Raw genomic sequence first — 15,878 nt, forward strand, 5'->3', positions numbered from 1 at the left:
CAGAACTCATTTTCTCATAAATGTGTCAAAATCAAAGACACAGATTTGTCATGCTTATGAGTTTTGTGACAAAACTGCTGATTCTTAGTTTGTAGTTTTATAAATTGCTATTTTCCCCAACAATGCATTTTCAACTGTTAAATAAATATGTCGTTTTTTTGGCTAGTCAAAATATATTCATGTGCTCTGGAGTTTCCTGACTTTTTCAGCTTTTCGAATTAGAAAAAAACCGACTGCAAATAACTAGAATACAACATACTGCTTTTATCCTTTGTTGTGGCAAAGTTGTTAGTTTTCTATGTCTGCAACAACAAATTACCAATTTGATACTGCAAAATCAATTCCAAAATTTCATTTTGCTTCTAAACATTTACTTTGGAAACTATTCTTTCTAATGATTCTCCAAAGCAAAATGTCCATCCTGAATACTTCTATTGGGCTCAAAAGGCCCTGCATCCCTATCCTGGTTAAATTCTGTTGAACACAAATACTAAATATCACTACTAAAACATTTGTAATTTATCTCAAGATGATAAGTACCCTATTAAAGCAATGAAATGCTAGGGTCAAGGTTATTCAGGAGCTCTGGATTTTTATTCCTTTATGGGCTGCCAGCAAAAGACAAATATTAAGTCCTGGACATGTAGTATTATTAGCAATATCTGGAGACTGTTGTCACTCCAAAAGTACTTGTGTGAAATAAAGTACTTGTAACTAAGATGTGAAACCTGAATACAGGCATCTGTCAACACTGACCTAATTTTCTATTATTTTCCACACCTGGATAGTTTTATGCACTCCTTCCACACTTTTGTTTTACCCCCCTGAATGCTTAAAAGTCTTTCAGAATTTCAAATAAAACTTGCTTACAGGAGATTCATAGGAAAATGTAGTAGAACTTGTCAGAGGTCAAATATTCTTGTTTTAAATGAAATTTGCTAAAACTCAGCTCTGCCAAGAGATGGATGACAGGGAAAAGTTCACTTTTGACTCCATCACATCCAGCTAGTCATAATGTCTTCACTGTGTCAGTTCCAGTTTGATCTCTCAGTGAGATAATTCTGCTCTTCAAATTGGCAGAAAACTTATGAACTGAAAAAAAAGTGGCCAGTTAGGGGTAAAGGCTATGGAATCAGCTATCAGTGATCTGGCAGAACACTGAGACTGGAACTACACAGCCAGTGAAGGAGAAATGAGATTGCCTCTGTAAGCAACAGAGAGGTGTAACAGTGGAAACGGAAATTTTCTAGAAGTTCTCACTAAAAGGTTTTTATTTAAGTCCTGACAGGAATGTTAAGGTACTGCCTAAGAATGTACATCAAACACTTCTCTTTGGTTTTGGTTTGTTTTTTCAAATATGTACAAACGTGTTGACTGTGTTATATTATATTTATTATTACTATTTCTCAGTAGAAAAACAAATTTAGGAAGAACTTCCACAGTGCAAATATCTGAAGTTTGTAATTATGCTGGACATCTATCTGGGCATACAGAATGAACATAAAAAAGCAAACTGTTTAATGAGAACTGAAGTCCAAGCCTAATTTCCTACCAAATTTCCTATTAAATTCCCACTTTCCCTAAACAAATCTTAACTGACTTTGTCCTAGTTTTCCTCCATTCTCCTCTGGTCCTCAGTGCTACCTATTTGACTAGGTCAAAAGCAACAGATGAATCAGCTGTTAGACAGTGTTGACGTGTGTTGCCCAGCTGGTTGACTGCTGCCTGTTGGAACAGGCCATGAGCTAAGTCATAAACCACTTTTCCTTCGGTGGCAGCAGAGTCTTGATTTATCTAAGAATTGATCCCCGTATGTAAAATTAGGTTAGGATTGTCCATTGGGCTAAAAAAATATGACAGAGGACTGAGAAGAATTTGAGCAACTACAGGAGAGAAAGCACAACCACATGAGGTATCTTACCTTTAAAAAATTCCAATTAGAAATAATTCTAGGTTGTGATAAGTTTATTCCTTCTTTTCTTTGTAATGATTCTGGAATTCTGTCCCAATAGGAAGATCTTTAGTCTTTATCATTTCAGTCTCTTTAGGGGTATAATACGGATTTTAAGAACCTCAAATCGGAAAATCCATTTCTATTTCAGCTACCAGGCTGGTACACAGAGATACAGATTCTATCTTTTGACTCACCCACTCAGTCAGACTTAAGTATTCCAAAATGTTACTGGGGAGACGAATCTTTCTGGAAACCCTTCCACAGCAGTGAAGAAATTGTTTATTTGGAGTGAGATTCAAAATGGGAATCTGAGCAACCAATATCAGAGATACTTGTTCTGGGGCAGTCACTTGAGCTAGCCTTTCTTTCATTATTGCTAATGTAAGGTTATGGTTAAAGATAACTGCATGGATGTGTCTGTCTTCTTATGCTCAAAGTTGTCTATCAAAAGTAAGGAGAGGTTCCTGGTGAAATAATGGAAAAACAAGTATGAGAAATGTAGAGAAGATGTCTACCAAAGAAAGAGTGTAGGTTAAGCTTTATTCTTAATGCCTTTTTAGATGACACTAAAGACAAAATATAAGATTGCTTGACCACCATGGAACAAATTTTCAGTGCATGCAACTGTGCAAAAGCTAACTATTTATAGGAAGTGATAGGATGAAAGACCACCTGATGATAGAGAATGTCAAAGGTTTTTAAATAGATGAGATAATAATAGAGCTGAGTATTACTGCTGTGCAGAGAAACTGGTAAGTGATAATTTTGTGAACTTTAAGAGATTCCTGTCTTCAGATAGATCTCAGTCTTGGTGGGAATCAGAGATATGATGTAGCTCAGACTGATATTTCAATATCACACTGTGATTTTGCAGATCCTTACTCTTTCGCAACATTCAGTAAAGGAAGATATTGACAAAGAGAAATTGCTCATATAACAGATTGTAGGCTTAAGTGTCCCAGAAAATCTTGTTCATAGAATCACAGAATGGTAGGGTTGGAAAAGACCTTTAGAGATCATCTAGTCCAACTCCCCCACTACCAAAGCAGGTCAACCTAGATCAGGACACATAGGAACATGTTTACTGTAATTCCACACACCTACACTAATAATCTCTGGAGAGCTAGACAACATCATCAAAGCCCTGTTGTTTCTGAGGATAATTGGTGCATTTTGTCTCCAGGCAGAGGTTTTTTTTCCTAGTAAGGTTTTAGATGCAAAGTACTCATAATTTTTCATGTATAGAGAATAAATTAGGAGCAAGGCAAATATTATTTGAAACATATTAATACCAATAGCTTTCTATATGGTGCTAAAGAAAGCATCATGCTAATGAAAAAACTCTGAAATTAATTTTATTTATATTTTCTCAATACGAAGTAGACAATATAATTTAATTGCATAACACAATGTAATAGTTGTTTACACTATTATAATAACTTTTTTTTAGTTAGTGATATATGATACCCACAGTCATTTGTCTTGACTGACTTTTGAAGAAACAACATTATAACATGGCAGTAGCAAATTCCAGTGGTTAACTTGCAGACAAGGTAATAGCATAGATAACTGCTCTGAAAACATGTAATTTATTGCCAGTACTCTGAGATAGTATAATTAGCACTGTGCTAATCTGCTAATCTGTGCTGAGTATGTATGATGACTTTAAATACAAAACTTTTGCTTAAATGCAAGCCTATAAAAATGAAAAGAAAATAAGGCACTGATATCCCATCTTCCTAATTAATTTTTTCTTTCATTTCCATATGGATGTGTGTGAAAGCATTCTAAATAGTCTGCAGAAGAGCTGATAACACAAGTTAAAATATGTCTTAACTAGCCAAAATTATCATGAGGACTAGACAGCACAGATTAGTATTCATGTCTGGATGTATGATTAATGCTTCCAATCCCCTTGATAAGGAGGAGTTCAGGAAAGAATAACTTAAAATAGCTTTGAAGAAATACAGTAATCAGATGCACCTTTCTGGTTCTTTAACTTCATCTGGTATCAAATTCCACCTATTCACAACAGAATGATCCTCCTCAAATTGTTGGACTGATTCTGTTTCTCTTGATGTCCAAAGTTCACTTGTGCTTCTTTTGTCTTTTGATATATTCCCAGAGCACAGTACAAAGAAGAAGCAGTTACAGAGTAGTATCTGTTTAACAAGTAGACTGCTTGAAATTGCTTAGCCCCTGGCTAGATAGCATTTTTTGCATTTAGCAGACAAAGAGGAATGAAGAGATAATGACCAGATCTGAAAGATTAATCCAAATATTTCTTTAGATATCTCTAAACTGGGGGTGAATATAGTGGTATAGAGAAAGTTTTGAACAAAGTATGGAATATGTATCTGCAGATAGTCTTTTCAGGTTCTTCTGCTACTGATAAAAGTCACAAAAGCCCACACATGATCAGCACCTAGAGAAGGCAACATATGTCAAAGGCAGCAACATGTGTCAGGCAAAAATAACTGGCAACAGAAAGTATGCTGTTTGGATTAACAATTTGCTGTTTCCAGTGATTCCTATTTGCCACTGATTTAATTGGAGGAGGTCCTTATATAGACAGAGTGCCAACAGGAGTTTGGTTTTTCACAGAGATAGAGGAGATAATTAGTGAAACACAAAGTGAAGCTAAGCCCAACTTTTTCCAGATTATTCTTGTTAACTTGACCTGCTAGCAAGAGTGGCTTTTTGTTCCCACAGACGTTCCTGGGGGATGGAGTTGAATTCCACCAGCCTAAGTCGGAAGTGGGTTTGCTCAGCTGGAAGGTTTGAACGAAAGGATTTCCTTAGCTTTTCTGTGGACTCCCTTTCTCTTCTACAGGGACTCCTCCTGGCTTCTGGGATCCACAACTGGGGGTCCTTTTAGGAGGGGAAGGGGTATTTTGTTCCACCATTGATCCTGTTTCTGGGGAAGAAAATGTGCAAACAAAAGGAAGGAGAAGCAGGAGGGGGCCTCTTCACAGACTTGCTGGGAAAGAATAGGAAAGGAAATCCAAAGGACCAGAAAACTGAATGAGTAACAGTAGAAAACTTAGGAAGATTCTAAATAAGTCCTGAGGTCACAGTGTTCCTTCATGACTTCTTCTCCCAGCAAAAACTCTACAAAAAGTTTACCAATTACTTCTAGAAGCCCTCCCCAGCTTCACTACCCTTGCCACATATCTCCATTTCACTTTGCAGTAGAGCAATTCCACATTCGGAAAACTAACTTTACTTCATTAAAATTAATTATTTGAAGGAAGGTAATCTTCCATACTCAGGGGTTAAAAAATTTGAGTAATAGTTGATCTTTTGCAGTTTAAAACCTTGGAAATTATAGTTGGTCCTGTGTGTTAGTGGAGCTGATTTAGGAAATGCTTGCTATTGATGGGGAAAGTAACAGGTCCGAAACTTGCTATGACTACTGATACAGTCATTAGAGGGCTTGTCTGTTTGCTATGGTGAGAAAGAAAGAAAAGCCTTCCAATGGGTGTCCAGATCTCTGTCAGGAAAGAAACCTGCCTAAAGATGCTATAAGACAGAATGTAGGCACCTGATATATCAAGAGATGTGATTTGAATGTGGAGTGCAAAACTGTAGATCAGTATTACTCCGTTGAGTGTGAAAATGATGAGTAGTAGTCTGTTTCCTGTTTTGGCCAGCAAACTGTAACAGAACCAGCTTAGTGCTAGATGGATCATCCTTCTTCATCTGAGAAACATGTGAAAAACCTGATGTGAGCTTTTGACAAGAATGCTGTATCATCAGAGGTATAAAGCCACCTGGATACCCATGAATCTTAAACATACTTTTTTCCCTTGTGAAATGTTTTAACAGATCTGCCACAACAAAATAACTTATACCTTAAAAATCTAGGTTTTGGTATCTGATTCAAAAAGTAACAATATCAGTTTGAACGATTTTATAGAAATAGTTTTAGCCCCTTTGAATAATATTTGATCTTTTGCAGTTAAAAACTTTGGAAATTGGTCCTGTGTGTTAGTGAAGCTCCTTTAGGAAATGCTTGCTATTGATGGGTAAAGTAACGTAAGAAATACAACATACTTAATGATAACAGAATCTGCAGGACATCTTTAACTAAGAACATAGACTTGGGATTGCTAGTCACTGAGTCAAGTTTCCTCTTGCTGTAGGATATTTTATCAAAAGAATTTTTCAAGCTATATTTTAAACCTGATGTATGTTCCCATACCTCTTAATTGAAGTTTTTTTTCCAGGATTTTACCTTTTAGGTAATGACAGTTAAAAGCCTTACTAACTTGCACTTTAAATTCAGTCATATTGGTTTCCAATTCTTCTTGTATAAACATTTTTCTTTACCTTATCCAGCTCTGTTCTCACTTTGGGTTTTGTACCTTAGTAGTTTTTAAATTAAGCTTTTTATTGCTTTATGTGCTGTGTTCATTTGATCATCCCAGCAACTGCTCTCTCTGTTGTGCTCATTTTGCACGAAACTATGAATGTTGTGACCCAAATATACTCAGTACTCCAGACGGTCACATTCCACTGGCTTTATTTCCTCTTTTAAAGTTATGTTACCTAACACTTCTTAGAGCTGAATTAGATTGATTTTTTTTTTTTTTCTTTCTGATGATGACCTTCCATCTCAAAGTAGAAATTACTGTTAATTCCTAAATATTTATGTCACACGTGATGAAGAGCTACCAGGAGATAATAAAACATACTAATGTCTACAAGAGCCAATTCACTTTGTTGTTGTGACTTTATAGTACTAGAGTGTGCCAGTGACAGACCACCTCCTTTGGCATTTTCTTAGGTACTATAGAGATATCTTGTAAATTTCATTGACTGCATGTAATGGCAATGTCATTCATAAAAATATGAACTGAGTCCTTCCGCAACTTCCACAGCTATCTCCACAAATTTTAAAATTCTTACAATAAACTTCCCCGTCTGTTTCATTTCCCTTACATTAAAAACTTTGTTTTACAGAAGTCTAAAGAGATTAGATCCATTCTACTTCTGTAGCAAAAAAAAAAAAAAAAAAGAAAAGAAAAGAAGAGAAGAAGAAAATGAGCAATCTTGTGGAATAAAGATGGAAGGTTATTATAGCACTGTTTATGTTTCAGAAACCTGTTTTATTTGTTATCCTATTTTTTCATGTAGTTTTCATTTGCATTTATTACAGAGTTTTCACTCTTTCATTTAAAGTCCTTCAGTACAACTGAGATCAATCTTATGGGTTATTAATTGCTCAAATCGATTCTCAAATCTTTCTTGAAATCACAATTTGGAAGACTTTCACCAGTTATAGATAGTAACTTCCCAGCTTGAGAGATTTATTAGAAATTTTTACTGCTACATCTACAATTTATGCCCTAATTCTTTCACTATTTTGAGATAAAGATGATATCACTCCCTGACTTTATTACATTAAATTCTTTGCATTTTATTTCTAGTTTAGATACAGACTTTTGCATTTCCATAATGCTCTTCTGCATCACTGACCTGAGTTCATTGTCATCCTTGCTCAAAAGAGAGGCACAGTATTTATTGCTTTTGGACCTGGGTCTAGTTTATCTTTAACCTTGACCAAATCTTTCATCTAGAAAATCACTGCTTTTTATTCATCTCTGTTTATATAACTAAAGAAAATGTTACTGTTTCTTTTGACTTTTTCAGCAAGATGCAACTCAGCTGGACTCCAGAAAGTTTCTGCTTTGTTCTCTTGCTTCTTGACCTCCACTTTATTATTATTATTGCTACGGCAATTAATGGGAAATAATATCAGATCAGGATAGTCTGTGGGGTCAATGCAAAGCAATTGAATTATGGAAATACACGTTTCTTGTGTCATTGAATCTATGAGATCATCCTTCTAAAAAGGAATGTAGCTAATTACTATTATTTTCTCCATAGAACAGTTAATGTTAAGACCAGGCTAATGATATAGGAAGCTGGGAAGCAACATAGAAAGAGCATTTCTATGCTCTTCATAGATGACAGGTAATCCTCTAGTTTGATGTTGTTATTGATGACCGCAAAATTGTTTCCTCTGTTTTGAACCAATGCTCATTTCTCATATAACATTCTTGAGCGTCTTTTAGTCTTTGTATAGGTGGTGCATCGCTCAGTATCTCCCGATTAAACATACCATTGTTTTTGAAAAGCGAATTCTGTACTGACTTTATTGAAGCTTGCTGTAGATGTATGAATTTGACATTTTGAAAGGCTATTTTGAACAATTTTCTGTGCCAAGTGTGTTCTCTTCACTCCTAACAGCAAATACCGAGACAATAGGATTTAAAACAATGCATAGATTTGATTGGTTTTGTTTGGGGTGTTTTGACAGCCATCGGCATGAATAAGGTTTGTTTTTGCTCTAGGTACAAGTATGTGATATTCCCAAAGAAAATGGTGTTATATTCCAACTTCTCACTTTGTTATGTTTTACTTGGAAATAACATTTTTACCTGTTTAAAGCAAGCTTCCACCAGATTAGGGGGGAACATATTTCTGTGAAAAAGAAAGAAAATAACATGAGAAGCAATAAGACACTAATAATATCTTAAAGTAGGGGCACACTTAATAAAATAGTTGACCATCTAATTTTCAAAGGAGTCCTGACAATATGTAATTATGTATACAGTGAGTAGAGCTTTGCATATAGCTTTGGCCTGGGGTTACTTTTATCAGGACGAATCAAGTAGGGTTGGATAGATCCTGGTAATTGTAACCTCTGTATCGAATACTGTATAGCAGATCTGGCTATGGAGCAAGATATTAACTAAATTACCAAATGAACAAAGCTCTGTGGGTCAGCGCTGACTTTTAATTCTTTTTTTATTAATGCTTTCTGAATCCAGATTAATAAAGAAGCTGCTAACATTGAATGCGTTTCTACTTCTCAGTCAAATATTGCAGCCATGTAGTGTAGTACATCATGACACTTATCACTTGATTTAGAGTCTCGTGGTGATTAAGAAATGAATATTTCTGAAGTTTGAGTATTCTTTAATAGTAATATATACATATACAATTACATATGTGTATGTATATACTTGTTACATATTGGGGTTTGTTTCTTTGCTTTCCAGAATGATGACATTTCTGAGGGAATTAGAAGCAGCCTAACTGAATAAATCTCGAGGAATCTGAGTGCAAACCTCTTCATGGGTCTTTCTGAAGTCCCCCTTCCTGGCAGCATGACTCTTGGAGGCCTTTCTCCATGTCTCTGGCTTCTCCAAATGGGTTAGTGGAACACAAAATTTTGGTGTCTTTACCTGTGGAAAAGCTCCCGAGTTCAAAACCTCAGCTTCCCTACTTCCCTGGAATACATCTGTGACATATTAACTCTATAAAAGAGGCATTGCAGAGTCTCTGAGCAAGGAGAAAACAAGATTTTATATCTATGCCCCTGTAATTCAAGCATTTTATTTGCCTGTTCCTGGAATTTATTTCTCATCCATACAATTTAATAAGTCGAGTAGATGCAACCCGATTGGTCGCTTCAATTCAAAATTAAGATGAATAGTTAAATCAGGGATTCAAGTGAAGTGAGAAAACTTTTGAAAGTTGCAAGCAAAGGAAAGCAGAGGAATTTGGTAATAAGGATTGTGCTATGGAAGGAGGGGAAAAGACCCATGCAGATAGAGAACAGAAGTCTTTCTTTCGTGTGTGAAAGGAATCTTTCTTTGAATATTAAAAGCAGTTTCTTCCCTTACAACAGCTTGCTTTGAAAATAAATCCATGCATTCCTTTGTAGCATTGTAGGGGTTAGAGATACTGGTATCACATAGTTGAAAGAAACTTGGCTAGTTTATGCAGTTACAGTCTAAAATTCTCTACTTTTGTTCTCATGTGAATCTAAATATTATGGTCATTGCTATTGCTAAAGAAAATGTGCAATATCATAGCCATACCTGATTAAATCAAGAAAGGCATCTGCTGCTGTCACTTGCACAATTTTGCCTTCTCTGTGCATGTTTTCTTTAGTACCTTTCCCAGGGTGGATGATGACCACAATGATTATACCAATCAGTACAGCAATGATCGTAGTACTCATGTAGTAGACTACTGCTCGGACTCCCATCTTCCCTGATGCTTTACTATCCAGGGCAGCAATTCCTAGTAAATTTAAGCACAAGGACATTCACCTCATACAGCTGTGAGCAAAACATATAAACTCAACATGATGAAAACAGTTTTGTGGGAAGTTTGGTGACCAGTAAATTTAAAGCTATCCAAAGCAAAGTGTCCCTCTTTGCAGCTCATCACTGTCTTCCCAGCCCATTTCTAATACTTGTTATTATATAATTTTCTAATGCAAAAGTTACAGCTTTCTGTGATTCATTAACACTTTGTTAGTAAAGAGTATTGACCTGTTGCAGTGTGGCACTCTGGGTATTCCAGTAAGCAAATTCATGGGGGTTTTTATTAGCAGAGTTACCACAGTCTGAAAAATGTGCCTTACAAGCGTGCTGAACCTACTTTATAATAGTAAGAAAGCAAGCATGGTACTCTCAAATAATGTTGACACTGTTTGCTACCTTTAATATGTATGAAGTGTTTTCTTCAATCTCTAATAGAATGACCTCAGTTTACCTCTGTCCCAAACCATGCAAGTTTAAAACAGATGAAATGCTGTTAGTTGCTTCAGAAAATCCTTACTATTGTATGAATAAGCATTTAGAGTCTTTTATAAGCTTTGCAAAACTTACGCCATTAATCCTAATTCTTGGCTCATCTTAAAGCATTTGATCAAATGTGAATACCAGATTGCTTGCTATGGCATCTGCTGAAATGTTTGTTTATCAGGTTGCACCAACAGGGCTGCACTGCATTTTTTTAAATGAAGGAGCAGTTCTGCCAGGGAAAGAGCTCTGAGTGTCTGAGGAGGAATGTCTCTTGAGGACTCTCAGAATTGGAAGTGTTCTTTCTCCAAGCAGATGCAGTTAATTTTCTTCGCCTTAAAATGCCCCTTTTCTACTTCTCCATAAAATTTCAAGTAATTAGTAACTTCCCCATACTTCATCTACACCATTGGTCTCAAAACAGTGCTGACACTTTGTTGGAGTCAAGCTTTCAAAGTTCAGAATGTAAAAAGAAATCAGAAAATAATCTCTTTGATTTATAATCTTCTCCTGTGGACCCTGCACGTTACTGTCTAATCCAAACTTCTGTGGACTGCCCACACATTTATCTAGATGTCATCTTTGACCATGTGAAATGTGTGAGTTGACTACCTTCTGCTATGGCTGTTTCAGAGGAGAAAGCATTTAAAACAAGGCAACAAGGGAGCATGAATATAAATACTGTGGAAACATAAAATTAGAATCGAGACCTGGTAAAGTTAAATGTTTTCTTAAGTCACTGTAGAGATATCATACTTATGTCTATCTTCCCAAAGAAAAAATGTATGCTACTGGAGTTACGGTGAAAGTACTCTAGTCACTGATGTAACTGACATAAAGGCTGTGTTCCAGTCTCTGATCAAATCTTCAAAGTATAAAACCAATCACATGCTTCATACTTACCCTTTCATTTCAGCTAGTGTTTGCCTGTCCTTTCTGTAGAAGACATTAAAAGCCAGTAAGAACTGTACCCATAAAACGAACTACAGATCACTAGATCTGCACCCTGAATTTCTTGATTTACACGTGCCATTGTAGCAGAAAAACAAAGAGTTACTGGCACAGTAAGAAATTGAAATGGAAATCCAGCATCTGAAGCACTTGATCATTTTTCTGCACAACTTTTCCATCTGTAAAACTGGATGATAATGCTTGTGGTAAGTTTATATTTATGTTTTGAAATTCTGTGATGAAAAGGGTAAATACTACTACAACGTATAGTTTAAAAAGTGAAAAATGAATGCATGTATACTAGTCTTTATCTTTGTGCATTTGTTTTTACTTGATATTTCTGAAGTAGCATCAATAGGTTGTGTTTTCATTTCAGCTAAAAACCAGCTTTAAACTTGGTTTACACCATGAGCATGAAAAGTTTAACCTATATAGTTAAGCTAGGAAGGTTTGTAAATTCACAGGTGGTAAATCAGTCAGTTGTCAGTATCCTGCCCTTGCCAGGTAGTAGATTCAGACCAGATGCTGAGCACTGTCAGTCTAGAGTCTTCACAGGCATACGTGTTTACTGCTTTAACCAAGCCCGATCTTTCTCTGTGCTTCACATTTGATACTAGGTTGAGTCTCTGACACTGCAAAAATCACTAGGATTCAGTAGAAGGCATGTCCGACACTAAAGAGTGTTGTGTTAAAGGATTAGAGCTTATGAACTTTCCTTCTTGGACCGATTCTTGGATACAGCAGTGGATCATGTGCAAGTGATATGTCAGGGAGCAAGTCATGCTCTTTTCTCTTAAGCTGCTTTGCAGCTTGATTTCCTACTATATACTCCAGCTGTGACTACACAGCTCCTTCCTTTAGGTTGCTAAGTCATATTCCTCCTCTTTCTATCATATAAATTACTTGTCAGCTTGGAAGTAGGGGATAGTAGTTCTTTTCTCCTTGGGATCTAACCACTTGTGGCATGTATAGCAGCAAGCACTCAAAGCAAAGGGATGACAGGTCTTACTTTGAACAAAACTTTTATGAGGAAACAAGTTCTCGCCTCAGAGAGCTTTTACTGGAGAGACACAGAGTAGCCTTGCCCCTCATTGACATTAATGGGAACTCAGGGAACTCACAAGAGGGACACTTGTTGCTACTAGGGCTGAAATTGAAAAAGCTTCCAGCATACCAGCAAAAAAAAAATAGGTAAAAACGTTTTTTTACTTTGTTCTTACAACAGGAGAAAATGAAGCTTGGGGGTTTTTAATTTACACTTTAAGATGTTGACCAGATTTCTCAGAGCTGAATGGGATTCTGGAAGGATTCTTAATGGAGAAGCAATAAAGTTCACTCCAAAGGTTTCATGTGCCACAGACCATTGTGTCCTCAGTGTGTCCTTTCACAGCCAGCCAGAAAAGCTTTCATTGTCCTGAGGAAGATGTATGTGCCCCTTTCATCCTGCTTGCTGCTTTCTCCTCCACACTGCTGGCTCCAGCACTTCTTCCTCTCACTCTCTCCTCTCCTCCCCTCCTCTCTTCCCCTCCTCTCCCCTTCCCCAGGGGGCCTGGGAAACTTTACTTTGCCAAAGGTCCCCACAAACAGGGATGCCTTAAAGTTGTCACGGCAACCTGGAGCAGAGTGCCTGCAATTTCTCCCAGCGTGTGTGTGCACATAACATGAATGGGAATGATTTTAAAGTATTGATGGGAAAGGAGAGAGTTAAGGAGGGAGGAAGGGAATAGGAGAAAGAGGAGGCAAGCATAAGTCTGTAAAACTGCAAACAAACCCAAGCCCTTAGCCCTGTCCTCTCCCTTCATCTACTCTTTCTCCTCTCTTGAGAAGTGAGGAATCAGTCATGCTATGGGTGAAATAAAGACACAACAAGGAGTTCTTACCAGAGTGCTACAGCAAAAAGCCCTATGTTCTTTAACAAGGTGTTCGGTGAGTCTAGCTGATACACAATTCTAGAATTTACAAATTCAGAATTATTATTTACAAATCCAGGTTTTAATTTTCTTGACATTGAAAACAAGCTGTACATAATGAATGTGAAATCTTGGATTATACCAGGGCATAGGGATAGTATTGAACTCCTCAGTAAGACCACAGGTAAAATATACCAAGCATTTTTTAAATCAATCTTCTTCTTTAAACGCAACACTAAGTAGTATGCTGCTGAAGAACTGGGGAAATACCAATATTCATTTTCTTTTGCTTTTCCTAAAAAACTCCACCAGTCACTACTTAGGACTGATCCTAGTACCTTTAATGATTTTATCATTTATCAGAGCAAGAGAGACTCTTTCACTGGGGTGAGGAGGGGAGTGGGGGGCGTGGAGGTGGTGTTCATGTGGGGGTACATAAGTACACATATATGCATGTGTACAGTTTCAGTTTGGAAATGGTTTAAATGCTAAGGTACCGCTTGTCATGTGGAAAGCTCATGTTTCTGAATTCTTTTTTTGTGCTCTTTAAACATTTCCGAGAAAAAATATGAAATTGTATGTTTGCTTTCCTATGCTAAAATGAGAGAGTCTAACATTTTGCCTACAATAAAATTAAATTCTGGTTTCTTTAGAATAGCCTGTGGTGCATAATGATGAAGATTTTATTTATCAAATAGAGAAGTTCAGTTAGACGGGATGTACAAAGATCTTCTACTCCATCCGCCTGAACAATAAAGCAGGTTATTAAGGGCATTCCCTAAATGCCTTTTAAACACTGACAGGCTTGGGGCATTGACCACTTCTCTAGGAAGCCTGTTCCAGTGTTTGACCACTCTCTAAGCAAAGAAACGCTTCTCACTGTCCAACTTATACCTCCCCTGGCACAGCTTTGAACAATTCCCCAAACATTCTGTCATTGGATCACAGGGAGAATTCAGCACTTTCCTCTCTGCTTCCTCTCCTTAGGAAGTTGTAGGGAGCAATGAGGTCACTCCTTGGTCTCCTTTTCTCCAAACCAGAGCTGCCCAAAGTTCTCAGCTGCTCCTCATGTGATAGTATTAAGCCTGGTCAGCGTAGGAGGAATTGAAGGTTCAGAGCCCTGGTGTGGACACTTGGCTGAGGTGCCATTGGTGCAAGGCTACTGTCTGTGGATGCATGACTGAATACCTCTAAGTCAGAATTCTGTTGAGATACAGTGATGTGTTGTGATGAACGGGTTCTGGATGAGTGCATAGAATGAACTACATATTTTAGTCCTCACATATCAACTGCTGGAAATAAAAAAGAGGAATTCTCTGCTCGTGAAGAATTCTTGCTTATTCAATATACTGGAAATTAATACATAGCACTTCCTTATTTGTGTAGGTTTTTTAATATAAAATTCTTTTAAACATTTTGGACTCGGTCTTTAAAAACATAGCATTATGAATTGAACATCTTTTTATTGCTAATTATTTTCCTGTGCATTTTTTGTGATCTCTTCATTAGGAAACCACAGTTGCTTGTTAAGGACTCCTATGGTGGAACAGCAATAATGACGACTGTTGACTCAGGACTGTTGCACTGATTTTGCTTCTTTAAGTTTGTCTTTGAGCCTCCTAATGAAGCAATCTTAAATGGGCTGCTCATGACCCCCTACATTCACTAAGCTCTGAGTGATGAGTAAACTCTCAGTGTGAGACCATGAGAACAATTCCTTTTGTGTATGTTGATGAGAATATGTAGAAATGAATAACACTGTGCAATGTCACAGTAAAATATGCTGACAGAAAAGTTATAAGGAGAAGCAACGGTTAGGTAAAGATAGTGGAAGTGTTACCTGAATTTAATTAATTTAATTAAGCTCCAGAGCTTTATTGTGACAGCTGCTGAGCATGTCCTGAATGGTTCTGAGCATTCCCAGAAAACAAAAGTAAAATAATACTTAAAGCTTTGACAACTAAATCCATCAAAAGATTGGGTCCAAAATCTGTCCAAACTCTCAGCTGTTATTTTTAATAGCAGTATCAGTAAATAAAATTAATAACATGTTCAAAAACCTGTATTCATTGTTAATGTAATTACTATTCAAACAATATGGCTAATGACTTCCTGAACTCATATCAAATATATCTGAAACATAGCTCTGTACACTTTTTACATAAACTAATGGGACAAGCTGTCACTAAATCTTGGTTTAACTTATCCTTATTTGTATATGGAATTATGAATAATGAAATTAGATATTTTTATTATTTTTTCAGGTCCATTAGGAACACTGGGTAAATATATCTACGGAAAATTAGCAATTGTATTTGATCTAAAATTACATGACTGTGATTAAGCTAAGCTAACTAACCTATGACTAGCACAAAGCATAATTCCATGACACAATTAAACTGTGAAGAGTGGCTCGTAAAGGACTAGACCTGCCCCACAGTTTTGATGCATTGCCCC

The 15,878-nt window shown here is 36.7% G+C and overlaps 1 protein-coding gene across 2 annotated transcripts in view; it reads right to left on the reverse strand.

Annotated features, from left to right (window-relative positions):
• SLC1A3 (solute carrier family 1 member 3) overlaps positions 1 to 15,878 on the reverse strand; it is a 67,730-nt gene that overhangs the window by 10,326 nt on the left and 41,526 nt on the right. Inside the window, exons 4-5 of one of the 2 annotated variants that reach the window (XM_010208666.2) lie at positions 9,850 to 10,054; positions 8,401 to 8,443 (exon numbers count right to left, since the gene is read on the reverse strand). In XM_010208666.2, coding sequence (XP_010206968.1) covers positions 8,401 to 8,443; positions 9,850 to 10,054 — 248 coding nt within the window. Of the gene's footprint in view, positions 1 to 8,400; positions 8,444 to 9,093; positions 9,211 to 9,849; positions 10,055 to 15,878 lie in introns of those variants that run through there. The other variant, XM_062017982.1, reaches the window with a different exon arrangement.

This window comes from Colius striatus, chromosome Z (genome assembly GCF_028858725.1).
Source record: "Colius striatus isolate bColStr4 chromosome Z, bColStr4.1.hap1, whole genome shotgun sequence".
Lineage (NCBI taxonomy): Eukaryota > Metazoa > Chordata > Aves > Coliiformes > Coliidae > Colius > Colius striatus.